Below are 14,923 nucleotides of genomic sequence, written 5' to 3'. Positions count from 1 at the left end.
TTATACGTTATTCTTCATTAATGTAACTCCTTTAAATTAAATAAATAATATGCGCATAGAATTTATCTCAACCATTACTTATACTAAAGGGTAAAAGAGTACTATACAAAAAAAGGAAAAAGTAATGTAAATTTTAAATAACATTTGATAATGAAAATTTGATTAGCGTTTCGAGATACTATGCACTTATTTGTCGTTACTGCCACTAGTTTGAATTGAATAAAAAATATGAGCATAAAATTGAAAGCCACTCTAATTCTGTTCATGGCTCGAAAAAGTATTAGAAAAAAAACGCAGATTAGTAGCTCTACATTTCATGTAGTGCTAAAAACATATGCATATGTGTGAGTATGTGTAAAATACAGCCTGCCGCAAAACATGTTACGCTGTTGTTCTTGGGGGATCACAGGGCCCCATGGCTATTTTATATTATAACTGGACTATGATAAGAGATATCGACTTGGTGTCTATGACGAAGTTGTAGTACTCAAGCTACTCTACAACTTTGCCCAAGTAACCAAGTCGTTATCTCTTATCAGTTTCGCGGAATACGCGAGAAACCGCGAAAAACGCGTTTTTTTCCTTATCGTTTTTTCACGGAACTGATAAGAGATAATGAAATAATGAATCAGAATAATTGTATTACTCGACCAGAACTACAACTTTGCCATAGACACCATCTCGTTATCTCTTATCAGTTCCGTGAAAAATGATAAGGAAAAAACGCGTTTTTTCGCGGTTTTCTGCCGTTTCTCGCGTATTCCGCGAAAATGATAAAAGATAACGACTTGGTAACTTCGGCAAAGTTGTAGAGCAGCTTGAGTACTACAACTTCACCACAGACATCAAGTCGTTATCTCTTATCAGTTACGCGAAAAAACGCGAAAAACGCGAGTTTTTGATAATCATTTTTCGCGAAACTGATAAGAGATAACGACTTCATGTCCATGGTGAAGTTGTAGTACTCAAGCTGCTCTACATTCATTTCTGTCGAAGAGGCAAGTCTCTTACTTCTTATCTTATTGCTTATCTCTTATCAGCTTCACTAAAACGATGTGGGAAAATTTTGCGATTTTCGCGTTTTTTCGCGTTTTTCGCGGAACTGATAAGAGATAAGCAATATTTGTTGCACCAAAATTATAGCAAACTTTGAGTATTACAACTTTGCTTCAGACACTAATTTGTTATCTCTTATCACAGTCCAGATTTCATATGAAGTATCTTGCGGGCCCTGGAGTCCCCCAAGAACAGTAATATGTTGCAAATATGAAGAACAGTCATAGTGTTAACTAAAACTTCAACATTTTGTATGGGAGGTACCCGTAAACCGATTCTTATTGGCTTTAAACTTTCGGAGGTTTCATTTTTTGGAGAAAAAATAAGATTCTGAAAGTTTCATGTTGATCGCATTTGCAGAAGTTTGGTTTTTGGCCTCAATTTTTTCCAAGAAAATTTCGACAAAAATTGAGGACAAAAAACCAAACTTCTGCAAATGCGATCAACATGAAACTTTCAGAACCTTATTTTTTCTCCAAAAAATGAAACCTTAGAAAGTTTGAAGCCAATTAGAATTGGTTTACGGGTACCTCTCATACAAAATTGTCCAAAAGTCGGTAATTTTAGTCAAAATTTTGAAAATTTTGTATGGGAGGTACCTGTAAATCGATTCCGATTGATTTCAAACTTTCAGAATCTTATTTTTCTCCCAAAAAATGAAATATCAGAAAGTTTAAAGCCAATCGGAGTCGATTTACGGGTACCTCCCATACAAAAGAGTCAATTTTTTGTGGTTTTTCTTAGGGCAAGTACCCCAGGATCAAATCGAAAATGGCTCATCCTCGAACTTAAACTAAGTTTATTGGATACAAAACTTTTGGGACTTTCAGATTTGGATTATCTTAATTATTTTTTGAGTTATCGTGTTTACAAACAGCTACGACGACGACAAGGACGACGACGACGACGACGGCACACGAACGGAAAAGTGTCTCAAAAAGTGGTTTTCTACGCGTTTCATGAGTTTTTATGATGATCTAAACCAATTTTGCGAAAAAAGTTTTCGGGACCAATTCCTATACTTTCCCTTGACACGTTGTGTACGGAAAAGTAAAAGCCCCTCCGGTTTTTCGTTCGAGTCCAAGTTTTCAATTAATTTATTTTAAATTGAAAAACAAGAACCAAGAATGAATCCATATGTGCGGAAACAAATGTTGTCTTTTGCAACAACAATAGCAACCAGAACAAAAACGAAGGATAAAACAATAGGCCCGTGACGCGCAAGAATAAGTTGTGCAGAAAGTTTTAGCTGTAAGCATAAATTCAAGTCATAAGCTTTCTACGGCTGAGAATTGAATAATTTATTCCGGCATTTATGTACATTGGTCGGACTTGTTGATTAACCACTTTCGTTGATCTTGTTTATTTTTCGACTGAACGATTCTTTAAAGCGCTTAAAAATCATTATGTTGACGCATTCGCAATAATTAACACACAGTCCCACAAACACCCCATTGGTACTGTCGCCAATAGCAAGACACACAATCCAGGCACTAGCTTATGGCACCCAAAGCCGTTTTTAGCCTGAATTTGACACACTCGCCCCACACAGAGTGCAAACGTGGGGAGTGTGTGTGTACGTGAGAGAGAGAGAAACATCGACCCAAACATTCTTTTCGGTTTTGGCTTCATTGAGGCTAAACGCCGTACAGTGCACAAAAGCCATTGCCTCTATAGTTCAAACGCGTAATGTGTATGTGCGAGTAATACGTATATATTAGAAGTGAGAACTGTCAAAAATAAATGCGAATGAGTACCATACACAAAATGACACACAAAGACACACATTCTAAAAGTCTTAACGAACTTGAATCCCTATTCTTATCCCATTTCTTCCGATTATAGTCACTTTTACATGACTTGAGCACAGATTCGAACACAACCGAACTTTGAAGTAAGTTCATATGAAGTTTTAATCTCGATTTCGTATAGAATTTTTGCGATACATGTTAAACAAATACAGAAAACAATTTGACCGGCTATATTGCTTGAACAACAGCTCTAAAACTGTGATCAAATCAGCAATTTAGCACCTTTGCCGATGACAATTTTCCATTGTAACGTCAGACTCTTGTCGTTAGCTACTTTTTTTCTCTCATGCATACGCTATACTTAATCCGAACATTCAATTTGTATTTGTTTTTCAATTCACTTGTATCCACGTCGACAATTTTCGGCTATTAACAGCTTGAAAGAAGAAATGAGAACAAGCAAGAGAAGAGAGAAAAAAAAATTCCTATCAAGTTCCTGTCGAAAGGATTCATGAATGAAAAAGGACGGTCGTGTTTCGCAAACCTTTTGAAATTGAAAATTGCACGACTCAAACGTCTCCATCCAAATGAAATATTCAATTGACACCTGAACCATATTTAATTTTGTTGTTGCACCTTATAATATTACTTCATTTTTGTGCCAGATGTTGAAATCAGACAGAAGACGAGAGTGAAATAACGAGGAACAGCATGATCACCTCGAAAAATGAGCACCCAGCATTAAGTAATAAAAAAAACGCATTTTATTCGACATTTTTTTTTCTTTGTTTCTTTTTTTATAATTAAATTGCTTTTATTGGATCATAAACACTTTGAATGATGCAACATATTTTTTGACATGTCACTTGATTATATCAAGTCATATTTTGTTTTTGTTTTTGCCAAACTTTTGTTTAGTGCACAATTTTACGTCGGCCAATTATATTGATAAGTAGAACAATAGGTGTTGTTGATATGACAACGGTCGTAAGACTGTTTATTTACATGTATACGTTACATAGATAGTACACTTGCGTTAAGCATGCGTTCATGCTTGCGTTACAATATTCAATTTTCCCCTTGTGCCGTGCATTTACACATCGATTACAATCGTAATCTTACCGGATTATATTTAAGAAAACCCGAAAAGTTATACGGAAGCGCTAAGAACATTGAAATATATGCATATAAGATATAAAATGGAGTTATATGTTGTGTAAATGCTCAGTCACTCATTATATGGAATACATATAATCTGCTTGTGAGCATAGCATCAAACATGTGTACGTTATAAATGTTGTTTAGTGGTTGATTGGTAACTTAATAGAGACAGTTTTCGTTTCTTGATAAAGTTCCATGCCCTCTTCGCCACACTCACGTCCCAAACCGGATTGTTTGTAACCTCCGAACTGAAAATGTTGTGCAAAATTGAAGGAAAAAATAAACACGAAAACGGAACGACCGAAATTGAAAGCGAAAATAATGAATACGAACCGGTGTTTGAGGCGTAATGGCTGAAGAGACCGGCAAGAAAGAAAAAAAAAACCATGTTCATGTTAGATCAACGCAATTTTAAAGATTGTGTGTTAAAATACCTAAGAAACAGTTCACCCACACGGAACCAGCTTCGACGGCATTCGAAAAGATCAACGCATTTTCCAAATTGTGTGTTAAAATACCGGCAGCAAGTCCGTATGTCGTGGCGTTGGCACGTTCGATAGCCTCATCCAATGTTTTGAATTTCAAAATGGATTGCACCGGACCGAAAATCTATTGAATAGTAAATGAAATGAAAAACGTATACAAATTGAATTAATCGGATGTTATTTACCCCCAAAAGGCATATTTATTTAATGACATGGGTTAAAAATGGACTTTCTCATACCTCTTCTTTGGCAATGAACATGTTATCTGTGACGTCTGAGAAAACCGTAGGTTCGATGAAGTATCCACAATTTCCGATACGGTTTCCACCGACCTGCAATTTAGCACCTTCTTTCTTGCCGCTTTCGATATAACTTAAAACTTTGGTAAAGCTTTCATCGTCAACTTGTGGACCTAGAATGATATTATGACAATGTGTTTTTAATGCGTCAATTTCGGAAGGGAAAGAGATATAGGTGAATGTATGCTCGGCGATTTTCTCATTAATGACTGTGCAAAATGGGAGAAAAACTCTGTAACAAACAAACCTTGTTGTACCGATGCATCGAACGGACTTCCAACTTTGCGTTCGCGTGCCAATCGCGTTGATTCGGCAACGAAAGCATCGAAAATTTTCTCGTGCACGAATGTACGTGTACCAGCGCTGTTTAGAAGGAGTAGAAGAAAATGAACCAAAAACATTAACAATATGAGTTAGATGCGTACGTGTGTGGGAAGTCGGCAGATTGCCTTCTTAATTAATTATTTTGTCCATGTCGAAATTTGATTTTATTCGTCGTTCTCGCAGAAGAACGAAGAGATTTTGTGTGTGTGCGCCAGCTTTTCGGCTGATTCTTTCCTTTGATTCTGAGTGTAAAAGGTTTGTCGCGCGTCAAAATTAAGCGGAAAAGTGGCTTTTCGAACGTCAAAGTGTCGAGTCAGAAGAAAAAAACATGTGAACTGTGCGCGAATGTCGGCAAAAAGAACAAGAAGAAAGAGTATTTAATTTCACATACCAACAGCATTGACCATGATTTTCAAAGCATGCTTCGTGTGCGATTTTCGCTGCTTCTGAAATTTCCACGTCATCCATGACGACCAGCGGACTCTTACCTAACGGGCAAACATAGCAAACATAAATGAAATTCCGTTCAGAAATAAATCAAATCAAATCAAATGAAATGATTTGTTTGTCTCGACACTGTCTCTTTTTCTCTCTCACTCTTACGTTCGTTTACGTACCACCCAATTCCAAGGAAACTTTCTTCAAATTGGAGTCAGCGGCTGCTTTGGCAATGATGCGACCCACTTCAGTCGAACCGGTAAATGCAACCTTGGTGATTTCTGGATGAGAGGTAATCGCACCGCCAGCAGTCGGTCCATAACCATTAACCACATTCAATACACCTGCGGGGATTCCAGCCTCAACCGCAAGATTGCAAGCGTGTAATGCAGACAATGGGGTTTGTTCGGCTGTACGGATAATGTACCATAATTTAAGCAATGACATTTTCAATGCTTTAACAACAACTCCATCAATACAAACCTGGTTTTAAAACACTGACGCAGCCTGTTGCCAAAACCGGTGCCCATTTCCAAGCTATAAGGATATGATTGCAAAACATTAAATTTAATTTCACTTGGAATTTTATTTTTGATGACTTATTCATGAGTCGAATGTCTTACAAAGCATGAGCAATCAAGAAAATATACGTACCTAGCATAAGCAACGGATAATTCCATGGGATAATTTGTCCCACAATTCCGACTGTAAAAAATTAAATCCATTGAACTAATGCTTAAGTTAATTAATAAATAAATCATAATTAATATATTTTTATAAAAACCTGGTTCTTTGCGTGTGTATGCAAAATTGCCGCCATCCACTGGGACTGTTTTGCCGCAGGCTTTGTCACACCAGCCGGCGAAGTATCGGAATGTTGCAACACAACCATACACATCAAAGATAGCTTTTTGGAATGGTTTGCCATTATCTAATGCTTCCAAATTGGCTAGGATGTTGATATCACGCTCGAACAAATCGGCCAATCTATCGGCAGCGAAAGGACATTGACGAATAAACGAATTATTTTAACACAATTTTTAGTGACAGACAGATTATCAAACTTACTTCCATAAAAGTTTTCCTCTGGCAGACGCATCCAATTTACGATACTCTGAACCTCTTTTAAAGGCTTCTTTGGCCGCCGCAACAGCAAAATCAATATCAGCCTAAATACAGAGATGAAGAGACAGTGGGAAACGATGAAAGGAAATAAGCACATGCTCAGACAAACAAACCGAACAAAATAAAAATGAATCAAATCAAATAAAATCATCATCTCCAAAGAGCCGAAAACTCATTTCATTCAATCACAAAATCACTTTGACTCATTGCGACTCAAGCCGCAAAAGATACGTGTATTCCTTTGACATCTTGATTTGCGTTGGCCGTGCCTCACCATTTATTTGAGTGGAAAATTTTTAAAACAATTTTCTAGCACTCTCTCTTGCTCTCTGTCTGTCTCATACACACACACACACACACACACACACACACATTGAACGATGCTAATTACCTTATCACCTTCGGCAACTTGAGCGATCACTTTACCCGTTGCTGGATTAATGCTTGGGAACGTCTTGCCCGACACAGCATCCACAAATTTATTATTGATGAATAGCTACATGAATGAAAGTAAAAACAAACAACACAATGGTTAGAATCACATTCTATTCCATGGCATTTTCGATTGGATAAACAATTTTTGGTATGTTTTGTGTATACAATCGGTATGTTTGAAACGAAAGGAAAACGAACAGCACGAGGCTACTTTAAATGTTTTACACGAAAAACACATTCAGCTTATTAAAATTCCGGTTCGGTATTATTCAAAATATCCCTACTGATACACACATACACAAAATCCATGATAATGTCCAGAACAAATTTATTACCTTAGTGTATTTAACTTCAACGTTTGGATTGGCCATTTTTGCTTAATTCTTTCTTTCTTTCTAAAATGAAACAACAAATACACACAATTTTCAGTAAACGTTCCAATTCAACAGCTGTTTTACTGGGGATAAAATCACATTCAGTTCAATCAATCACACAAAATGCTCGCTTAACAGTTTGTCTTTTTTTTTCACAACGTTTTGCAAATTCTATTTTTAGTCATCGCTTGTTTCTGCACATTATGTTCGGTCGAGTCTTATCAGTAATCGAAAAAATGGAATGTCATAATTTTGAATGCGTAAATTATAAAAACGAATCAAATAAAACAACACCAGCAGCAGAAAAAATACGAGCAGCAAAAACATGCAGATTCATTCCTTTTTTTCTGTGTATATTTATCCCACTGTCTAGCGAACGATTTGACTAAGCCTAAAGTTGTTGTTGCTGCTAATTCTGCTGCTGCTGCTGTTGCTATTGATTTTTTCCCTTTTTGTAGCCGGCAGCTTCAGTGATTTGTTGATATATAAAAACACATTTTTTCCTCACCCAAATGTTTTAACTGGAACCGGTGCTGTTGAAACACAAACTAAAACACACTCCGTGTGCGGATTGTTTAAATAGAAACGATATGTGCCTACTCATTCAGAGTAAATACAAAACAAATGCTAGTCGGCGGCTTGATAAAGATATCTTGTGCTCGTATTGTGTGCGATAGCGATCACACTCTGAAATGTATTGACTGTGAATGTGTGCAAATTTGCACCGCATGCCACGCTCAGAACGAAACTTCATTTTTGACACTTGTCAGAAAGAACACGAAATGAGCAACAAACCAATGATTGAAAATGTGCATGGCTGAATGGTTGACAAAGCCCGCTTTTGATCGTAATCACATTTAATCAACTATTTACTTACGTCATTTGGAACAAGTTGTAGCAGACCGAAGTGTGTTATGTCGTACTCACTTGTTGCCACATTCAAGCGATTTGCATTCCAAGTTTCTACCTTCCAGGCAATATTTACACTCATGATATTTACCTCATTTTTAGTGCCATAATTTGCAGCTGCCGTTAATGCGTTTGATTCTAAAATGAACTGTTGTGACTGTGATTTATCGTAGCATAATCAATTGCTTTTAAATTCTCGTTTGTTGATTCTATTCAATTCCCATGCACAAATACAAAATGAAACAAAACAAACACCAGATATTTTTGAGTCGAAAATATTCTCGTGAAGTGCCGGCATTTTTCTGAGGCTGTCAATTATTTTCTGACTTCGTTCCAGAACATGATTCTTCTTCAATTTACTCATTACTGTTTCGAGGTATTTAAAGAGCTGCTCCTTCAATTGCGTGTCTTAGTGGTGCAAAGTTATGGTCTATTACGGATTACGATCAAAATCGTTCAGATGTGAAGCGGGCTATTTATGCAGAGATGGCCAACGGTCAATAACCATAAAAGTTCTATTCAAGGCAGATTCCGCCATACAATTTGAAGATTTTAATTTTTCACATAGAAAAATTGTATGGATTGAATTGTGCCCATCTCAGCTTAAACCAGAACTTGACCTCTAAACAGATGTGCACGTAAAGCGTGATTTTTACGCCGTGAAATTAATTCCAAAAAATGGAAGTTAATTCAATGTATATTGGGCATTTTTTCTGAAAAATACAATGAGACGCTCGTTATCGGTATGATCAGCTTTAAAATTGTAATGAACTGGTAATGCATAGATCTAAAGTATTTCATTTTGTTCCACTCGTACTTGAATGTCACCTAAGATTAAGCATTTTCTCATTCTTCGTGTGTATCTGTCGAGTAAAAACGGCCGAATTTTATATTTAGCTTAGACGATGAAGTGGCAGTGACGTTGATGTGATTTATCTAGATGCATGCAAGCATTTGAAAATTTATTGGTCGAGACAAAGAGACAGACAGAGAGATTTGTACCAAGCATGGTTGTTGAATGTCATTCAATGCCACTAAGCTGTCGAAATCTCTCTCCGGCTGTACGGCAAACAACAGAACCAACACTGAACATGAAAATGACATGTTCAATTGTGTTTGTTTTATTAGTTTCAACTGTGCCGCTACGAGAGGTCACTTCTGTCGTTTCTTGTTTTTATGTTACATGTAAAATCAATGGTATTAGACGAGGATAGTACCAAGTAAAAGAAACCGAAATAGATGGAACAGCAATTAGAGTATACAAACAATCAATCAATTGGATTCTGTATAATGTGTACTGGTCGTCTTTATCGTTTAAGAACGAGAGCAAGAGAATGAGAGTTTTCTATTGCTCTCTCTCTCTCTCTCTCTCTCTTCATGCTCTGCTCCGCTCTAATCTCTATACAGTCGATTTTATTCATGAGTCACTCTAACCCGCGGAAATTTTTCTGCATGAAAGGAGAATTGCCGAATAACATTAAATACTACTGTGTCCAAAAAGTAAGGTGACATTGCATTTAAAATTTAGCGCGCTGGGGAATTTGAAAAAATCCTTTTATTTTTAGGTTGGTAGGACTATCTTTGACATCCCTGCCAAATTACACGTCAAAATATTCATTAGTGTTTGAGATACGCTTCGTTTTGTGGACTGCTAAAAGTGAATTTCTCGTTTTTTGCGATGTCGAAATTTGTTGATCAAAGAATTTGCATTAAATTTTGTTTGCGGAATCAATTTTCTGCTGCGGATTCGTTGAGGATGGTGCAGAAAGCCTTTGGTGATGAGGCTATGTCGAAAAAAAATGTTTACAAGTGGTATAGTGAGTTCCAAGCAGGCCGTGAATGTGTCGAAGACGAAGAGCGTGCTGGGCGACCATCAACCTCAACCGACGAAGCTCACGTCCAAAAAATTAAAGATTTGGTGTTGGAAAACCGTCGATTAACGATTAGAGACCTTGCTGATGATATTGGCATATCGAAAGGCTCAGTCAATACCATTTTGAAGGATGTTTTGGGCCTCAAACGCGTCAAATCTCGACTGGTACCGAAATCATTGAATTTTTTGGAAAAAAGGTGTCGAGTTGACGTGTGTGAAACAATGCTTTCTGACTACATTGACAAGACGAAATGCATGATCACTAGAGACGAGACTTGGATCTATGCTTACGACCCGGAAACAACCGACCAATCGAGCGAATATCGTGCCAAAGGTGAGCCGAGACCAAAAAAACCGCGCCAAAGTCGCTCAAAAATCAAGGTCATGTTGACTGTTTTCTTCGATTATCGGGGTGTTGTGCATTATGAGTTCCTTCCCCCGGGTCAAACAGTCAACAAGGAATATTATTTGAGTGTTATGCGTCGTTTGCGTAACGCTATCCGCCAAAAGAGGCCGGAATTGTGGAAAGACAACTCTTGGTTTTTGCACCATTATAATGCATCGTCTCACAATGCGATCATTCTTCGTGAACATTTCGCCAAAAACTCGACTCATATCGTTCCACAACCACCGTATTCACCTGATTTGGCACCGTGCGACTTCTGGCTGTTCAACAAGCTCAAAAGACCGCTCCGGGGACACCGTTTTGAGACGATAGAGCAGATTGAAGCCGCAGCGAAGACGGAGCTGAGGGCCATCCCTGAAGTCGACTTTTTCAACTGTTTCGAAGATTGGAAAATCCGTTGGCATAAGTGCATTGTATCGGGAGGGGATTACTTTGAAGGCGATGAAATTGATTTGGAAGAATAAATAAAGAATTTTCAAAATAAATGCAATGTCACCTTACTTTTTGGACACAGTAGTATTCATAGAGCATCAACCACGATATCATTTAAATCATGATTGTTTGATCTGTTTTCGTTGTTCGTCAATTTTTACTCATGATATGTATTACGTAGTCGTAAATTGTAGCGTAAAATATACAAATTGAATTGATTGAGCTGCTCGAAAGAGCAAAAGTGTAGAAGACCGGGAGAAAAGAGAGAGAGAGAGAGGGAGAGAGAAAGAGAAAGAGGGAGTAAGTGGATGTGGGGAATATTGTTAGAATATCGAAAATGGTATGATTTTCGCATGAATTGCGTACCGGATCGTTGTCACCGAAAATATATACACCATGAAACTGGAATATCATGACAATTTTGCAGGTCAAGGGTAACAATAAATTTAACTTATTTTCGATATAGATGCATACAACTGTAAAATCCATTTTTGCATATCATCCATCGCTCCCACCATTCGTTCATTGTTTCTTCTCGTGTTTTCTATTCAATAGTTTGGCGATATGTGCAAAAAAATAATGCGGAACGAATCGGCTAATGCACAATAATTCACAAAGTGGATTACATAGTCCGTTATCAAACGTCAGCCTATTCTTTTTGCATAAAAATAGCAAAACATTCAATTATACGTCAAAATGTTTGGTTGTTAGCTCAGGCCTGATGAGTATATTTTCCCGAATTAAAATGTATTTGTACGAATAAGCTATCAGCAAGTGCACTTGTACACTTGATAATCGCAAAGCTGCTTAATACATAGAGGACATTCTCGAAAAGCCGTTGTTGTCTTTTTTCTCATGTTTATTTTGTAGTAAACAAGAACGTCAAACATATTCGTTGTCGTTTCAAATAGTTAGCTATTGTCGTATCTACAAAAGTGATATACAATTTTGTTTTTCATTTTAATGCAACACTACCTGATAAGCGACTGATATAAGCCTATCGAGGCACTCGAGTGCGTATATTTTGGATGGACAAATATTGTGAACAACACTTGATGTCGAGATTTCTCAATCTTCCTTTATCAAGACAGATTGTCACCCAAAAAATGCGCCGTCCACTAGCCAAACAGAATGATAAAAAATGCTTACCCAGCCCCAGTTGTGAGGACAACAATCAGAGCTGCTATTTTAAAATGCTCGAAAAATGCCATTATATATGTGTAAAACTTACCGAAAAATCTACTGAATCATTTGGAATTGTTTCGGAATACTTTTTCTCTAGCACTTTTTTTCTGTTCGCCACTCCAGGACAGATGCTATCAGTTCAACTATTGAAATACGTGCTATTTTTTCGAAAGGTTTTCTCGATCGTGACATAACTAAAAAGCAATCTGTATTCAGGTTTCGAACCTTTTGAATTGATTTAGTTATTTTCACAAGCATTTTAACAAAAATGAATCAATTTACACGTGAAAAAGCCCAAAAAAATTGCGTGACAATGTATGCACACCTTTTTGCGTCACTGTTTACGGCAACATCGCAACAACAACAAAATGAATCGCTCAACATTATTACTCTCGTTTAATTTGCATTTTCGTCCCACAGCTCTATGTCGTACGGCAATATTATTTTGCTTTTGCTACTGTTGAAGCAGTCTTAATGTCTGATACCATTTTTTTTTTTCAAAAACAGGTTTGGAATATTGAAATTGTTTTTTATAGTATTGGGAAATGTGATTAGATGAAAACCAAGCATATTATGAAAGTAATAATGACAAATCACATTTTGATACTTGATAGGCGTTAACTTTCAGACCGAGTACATGACTTGGTCGGGTTCCTGAATTTTGATGATTAGCGACACGGATAATCTGTAGATGATTACATTGTGATTGTAAATAATTTACTTTCAATACTTTTTAATCTATTAAATTATAAATACAGATAAGAAACAATGACGATATTCCCAAGCTGGGTTAAGAATATTGAAAATGGTTATTTCTTTTTAATATTTGGAACTGTGATAAAAATCGAAAATATTATGGGAATAATAACGGCTAATCACATTTTTAAGATTGATAGACGCTAACACTCGAGACGAGTACATGATTTGGTTGGGTAACTGGGTATCCTTATCTTGACGATTAGCGGCACGGATAATTCATAGATAATAACATTCTGGCTGTAAATAATTCAATTTCAATACTTTTTGATCTATTAAATAATAAAACCAAACAACACAAGTCATGGCTTTCATAATGTATTTCATTGACGTACAACAGTAATTTGGCATCAGTAAAGGGAAAATAAGTGTTATTGAAAATAAGAGTGTCTCTCAAATATGCACAGAATTATCGATTGAATATAAATAACGATGTAAATGAACTGCAACTTTTTCTTTAATAAAAAAAAATCTGCATCTCAACCGTACCCTCGCATGATAATTAGAATTAATTAAAATGCATAACGTTATGTCCATAATGAGTATGGTATCGATATCAGTTTGTCAATAATTAATCAGATATACGAAGCAGCTACCACTGCTGCGACGTAGAATCCAAATGACTGTTGTATTTTGTATATATACATAAAAACCAGTCACAAATTCTACGTGGGCATCAGAGCCGTGCATAAGGAGACCTCTTTCGTTCTAATTCTCATAAGCTTTAAAGTAGCTTAAAGTCAACCAGTAACTCACAGTTACAATCAAATATGCCATCTATGTAGAAGCTTTTTCATCTTCCTCAAACGATTTCATAAACAAGAAAATGTTTGAATTTGATTTTTGATCAACGATAACCGAATTTAAAATAAAATCAGTTATCGAATGATGACTGAACATTCACTCGTTCATGGGTATTTTTCATTAAAAATTATCCTTTTAGTTTTTTATTTTATTTCTTTAATTTTCTTAATCATTTTATTGATTATCATTTATTATCAATTTGGAGTTTGTTCTGAATTGGAATAGCTTTGGCTATCATGTTCTGATCAAAATTGATATCTCTGCCGAAAATGCTATCCCAAAAATGATCACTAGAAATAAATTAATTCAATCAGAAAATAATTTATTTTATGTAAATGAGTGTTATTAAAATTTGACTATGAACAAGTTCATGCATCAAATCTTCCCACATTTCGGATTAACGATGCCTTACGAGACGCTATTCTAAAAGAAAAAAAAACGACGCAGTTTTAAATACTGCCTTTGATGTTGCAACGGCTCCCGACGATGGTTTGGCATGAACATGGCAAGAGCTAGACTCTAAATCATCCATACGTTTTAAATGAAAATACTGAGGAAAACATTTGACAAGAAACAATTGTTTTGTGCTGCAATGTTCGTTGAGTTTTTTTTTAGATTTGATCAATCATCCACAACACATAGGGAACAATTAGACACATCCCGATAGCGAAACGGGTATCCATTTTGAAAATGAAGGACTATAACGAAATAATAGATGTGCTAACATTCGGAAAGACGTAAATACTCTGTTGAATTCTTGTAATGATTTTGAAATGACCTCACGGGAAGAAAAATGTTTTTGTCTATTTTGAAAAGTTAATTTACTTTGATCACCAAAGAAATGCAAACCATGAAATTTAGAGAGAAAAAAAATTACCTGTCTCAATTGTTATGTAAAAAACACCTTCTTTTCATTTGAAACTTGATGGCACACCTTATTATTAGTCATTTTAAATAGTGTTGATATTTTGTTAAATTTTTATTGCACCTCATTAAGTGCTACGATTCCATTTTGTTTCACATTCTTTTACCGCTTTGAACTTGTCAGTATTTGCACTCTTCATTCATTTGCACTCTTTTTTTCCTTTGTACATTGTTGACATTTTCTGA

At 36.2% G+C, this 14,923-nt stretch overlaps 1 protein-coding gene across 4 annotated transcripts; it reads right to left on the bottom strand.

The window, feature by feature from the left end:
• Positions 1 to 3,774: 3,774 nt before the first annotated feature.
• LOC129578342 (aldehyde dehydrogenase X, mitochondrial-like) lies at positions 3,775 to 12,923 on the bottom strand. 4 transcript variants are annotated; one of them, XM_055466743.1, is made up of 16 exons: positions 12,300 to 12,923; positions 8,326 to 9,070; positions 7,957 to 8,135; positions 7,410 to 7,469; positions 7,031 to 7,135; positions 6,583 to 6,683; positions 6,299 to 6,501; positions 6,169 to 6,219; positions 5,998 to 6,051; positions 5,694 to 5,924; positions 5,468 to 5,564; positions 5,000 to 5,115; positions 4,693 to 4,865; positions 4,403 to 4,577; positions 4,302 to 4,321; positions 3,775 to 4,216 (listed from the first exon to the last, which is right to left on the bottom strand). In XM_055466743.1, the coding sequence occupies exons 4-16, from the start codon at positions 7,443 to 7,445 to the stop codon at positions 4,109 to 4,111; spliced, it is 1,470 nt and encodes a 489-aa protein (XP_055322718.1). In that variant the 5' UTR covers positions 7,446 to 7,469; positions 7,957 to 8,135; positions 8,326 to 9,070; positions 12,300 to 12,923; the 3' UTR covers positions 3,775 to 4,108. The 4 variants fall into 4 exon arrangements, with proteins under 4 accessions (XP_055322718.1, XP_055322719.1, XP_055322720.1 ...); XM_055466744.1 differs by lacking the exon at positions 12,300 to 12,923 and having other exon boundaries at positions 8,326 to 9,216; XM_055466745.1 differs by lacking the exons at positions 7,957 to 8,135; positions 8,326 to 9,070 and having other exon boundaries at positions 12,300 to 12,430.
• Between the last annotated feature and the right edge of the window lie 2,000 nt (positions 12,924 to 14,923).

Source organism: Sitodiplosis mosellana, unplaced genomic scaffold (assembly GCF_009176505.1).
Source record: "Sitodiplosis mosellana isolate CC-2019 unplaced genomic scaffold, AAFC_SMos_1.0 Smas_scaffold_6226, whole genome shotgun sequence".
Lineage (NCBI taxonomy): Eukaryota > Metazoa > Arthropoda > Insecta > Diptera > Cecidomyiidae > Sitodiplosis > Sitodiplosis mosellana.
The sequence above is the reverse complement of the archived record's forward strand: the minus strand, read 5'-3'. Positions and strand labels throughout refer to the sequence as shown.

What these genes read in the sequence shown, in the direction of transcription:
- LOC129578342 (XM_055466743.1), bottom strand. Translation starts at nt 7,445, where the DNA reads ATGGCCAATCCAAACGTTGAAGTTAAATACACTAAG. An exon ending in AGAGGAAAACTTTTATGGAA is followed by an intron (nt 6,502 to 6,582) that starts GTAAGTTTGATA and finishes CGCTGCCGATAG; the next exon opens with ATTGGCCGATTTGTTCGAGC. An exon ending in CGATGCATCGGTACAACAAG is followed by an intron (nt 4,866 to 4,999) that starts GTTTGTTTGTTA and finishes ATATCATTCTAG; the next exon opens with GTCCACAAGTTGACGATGAA.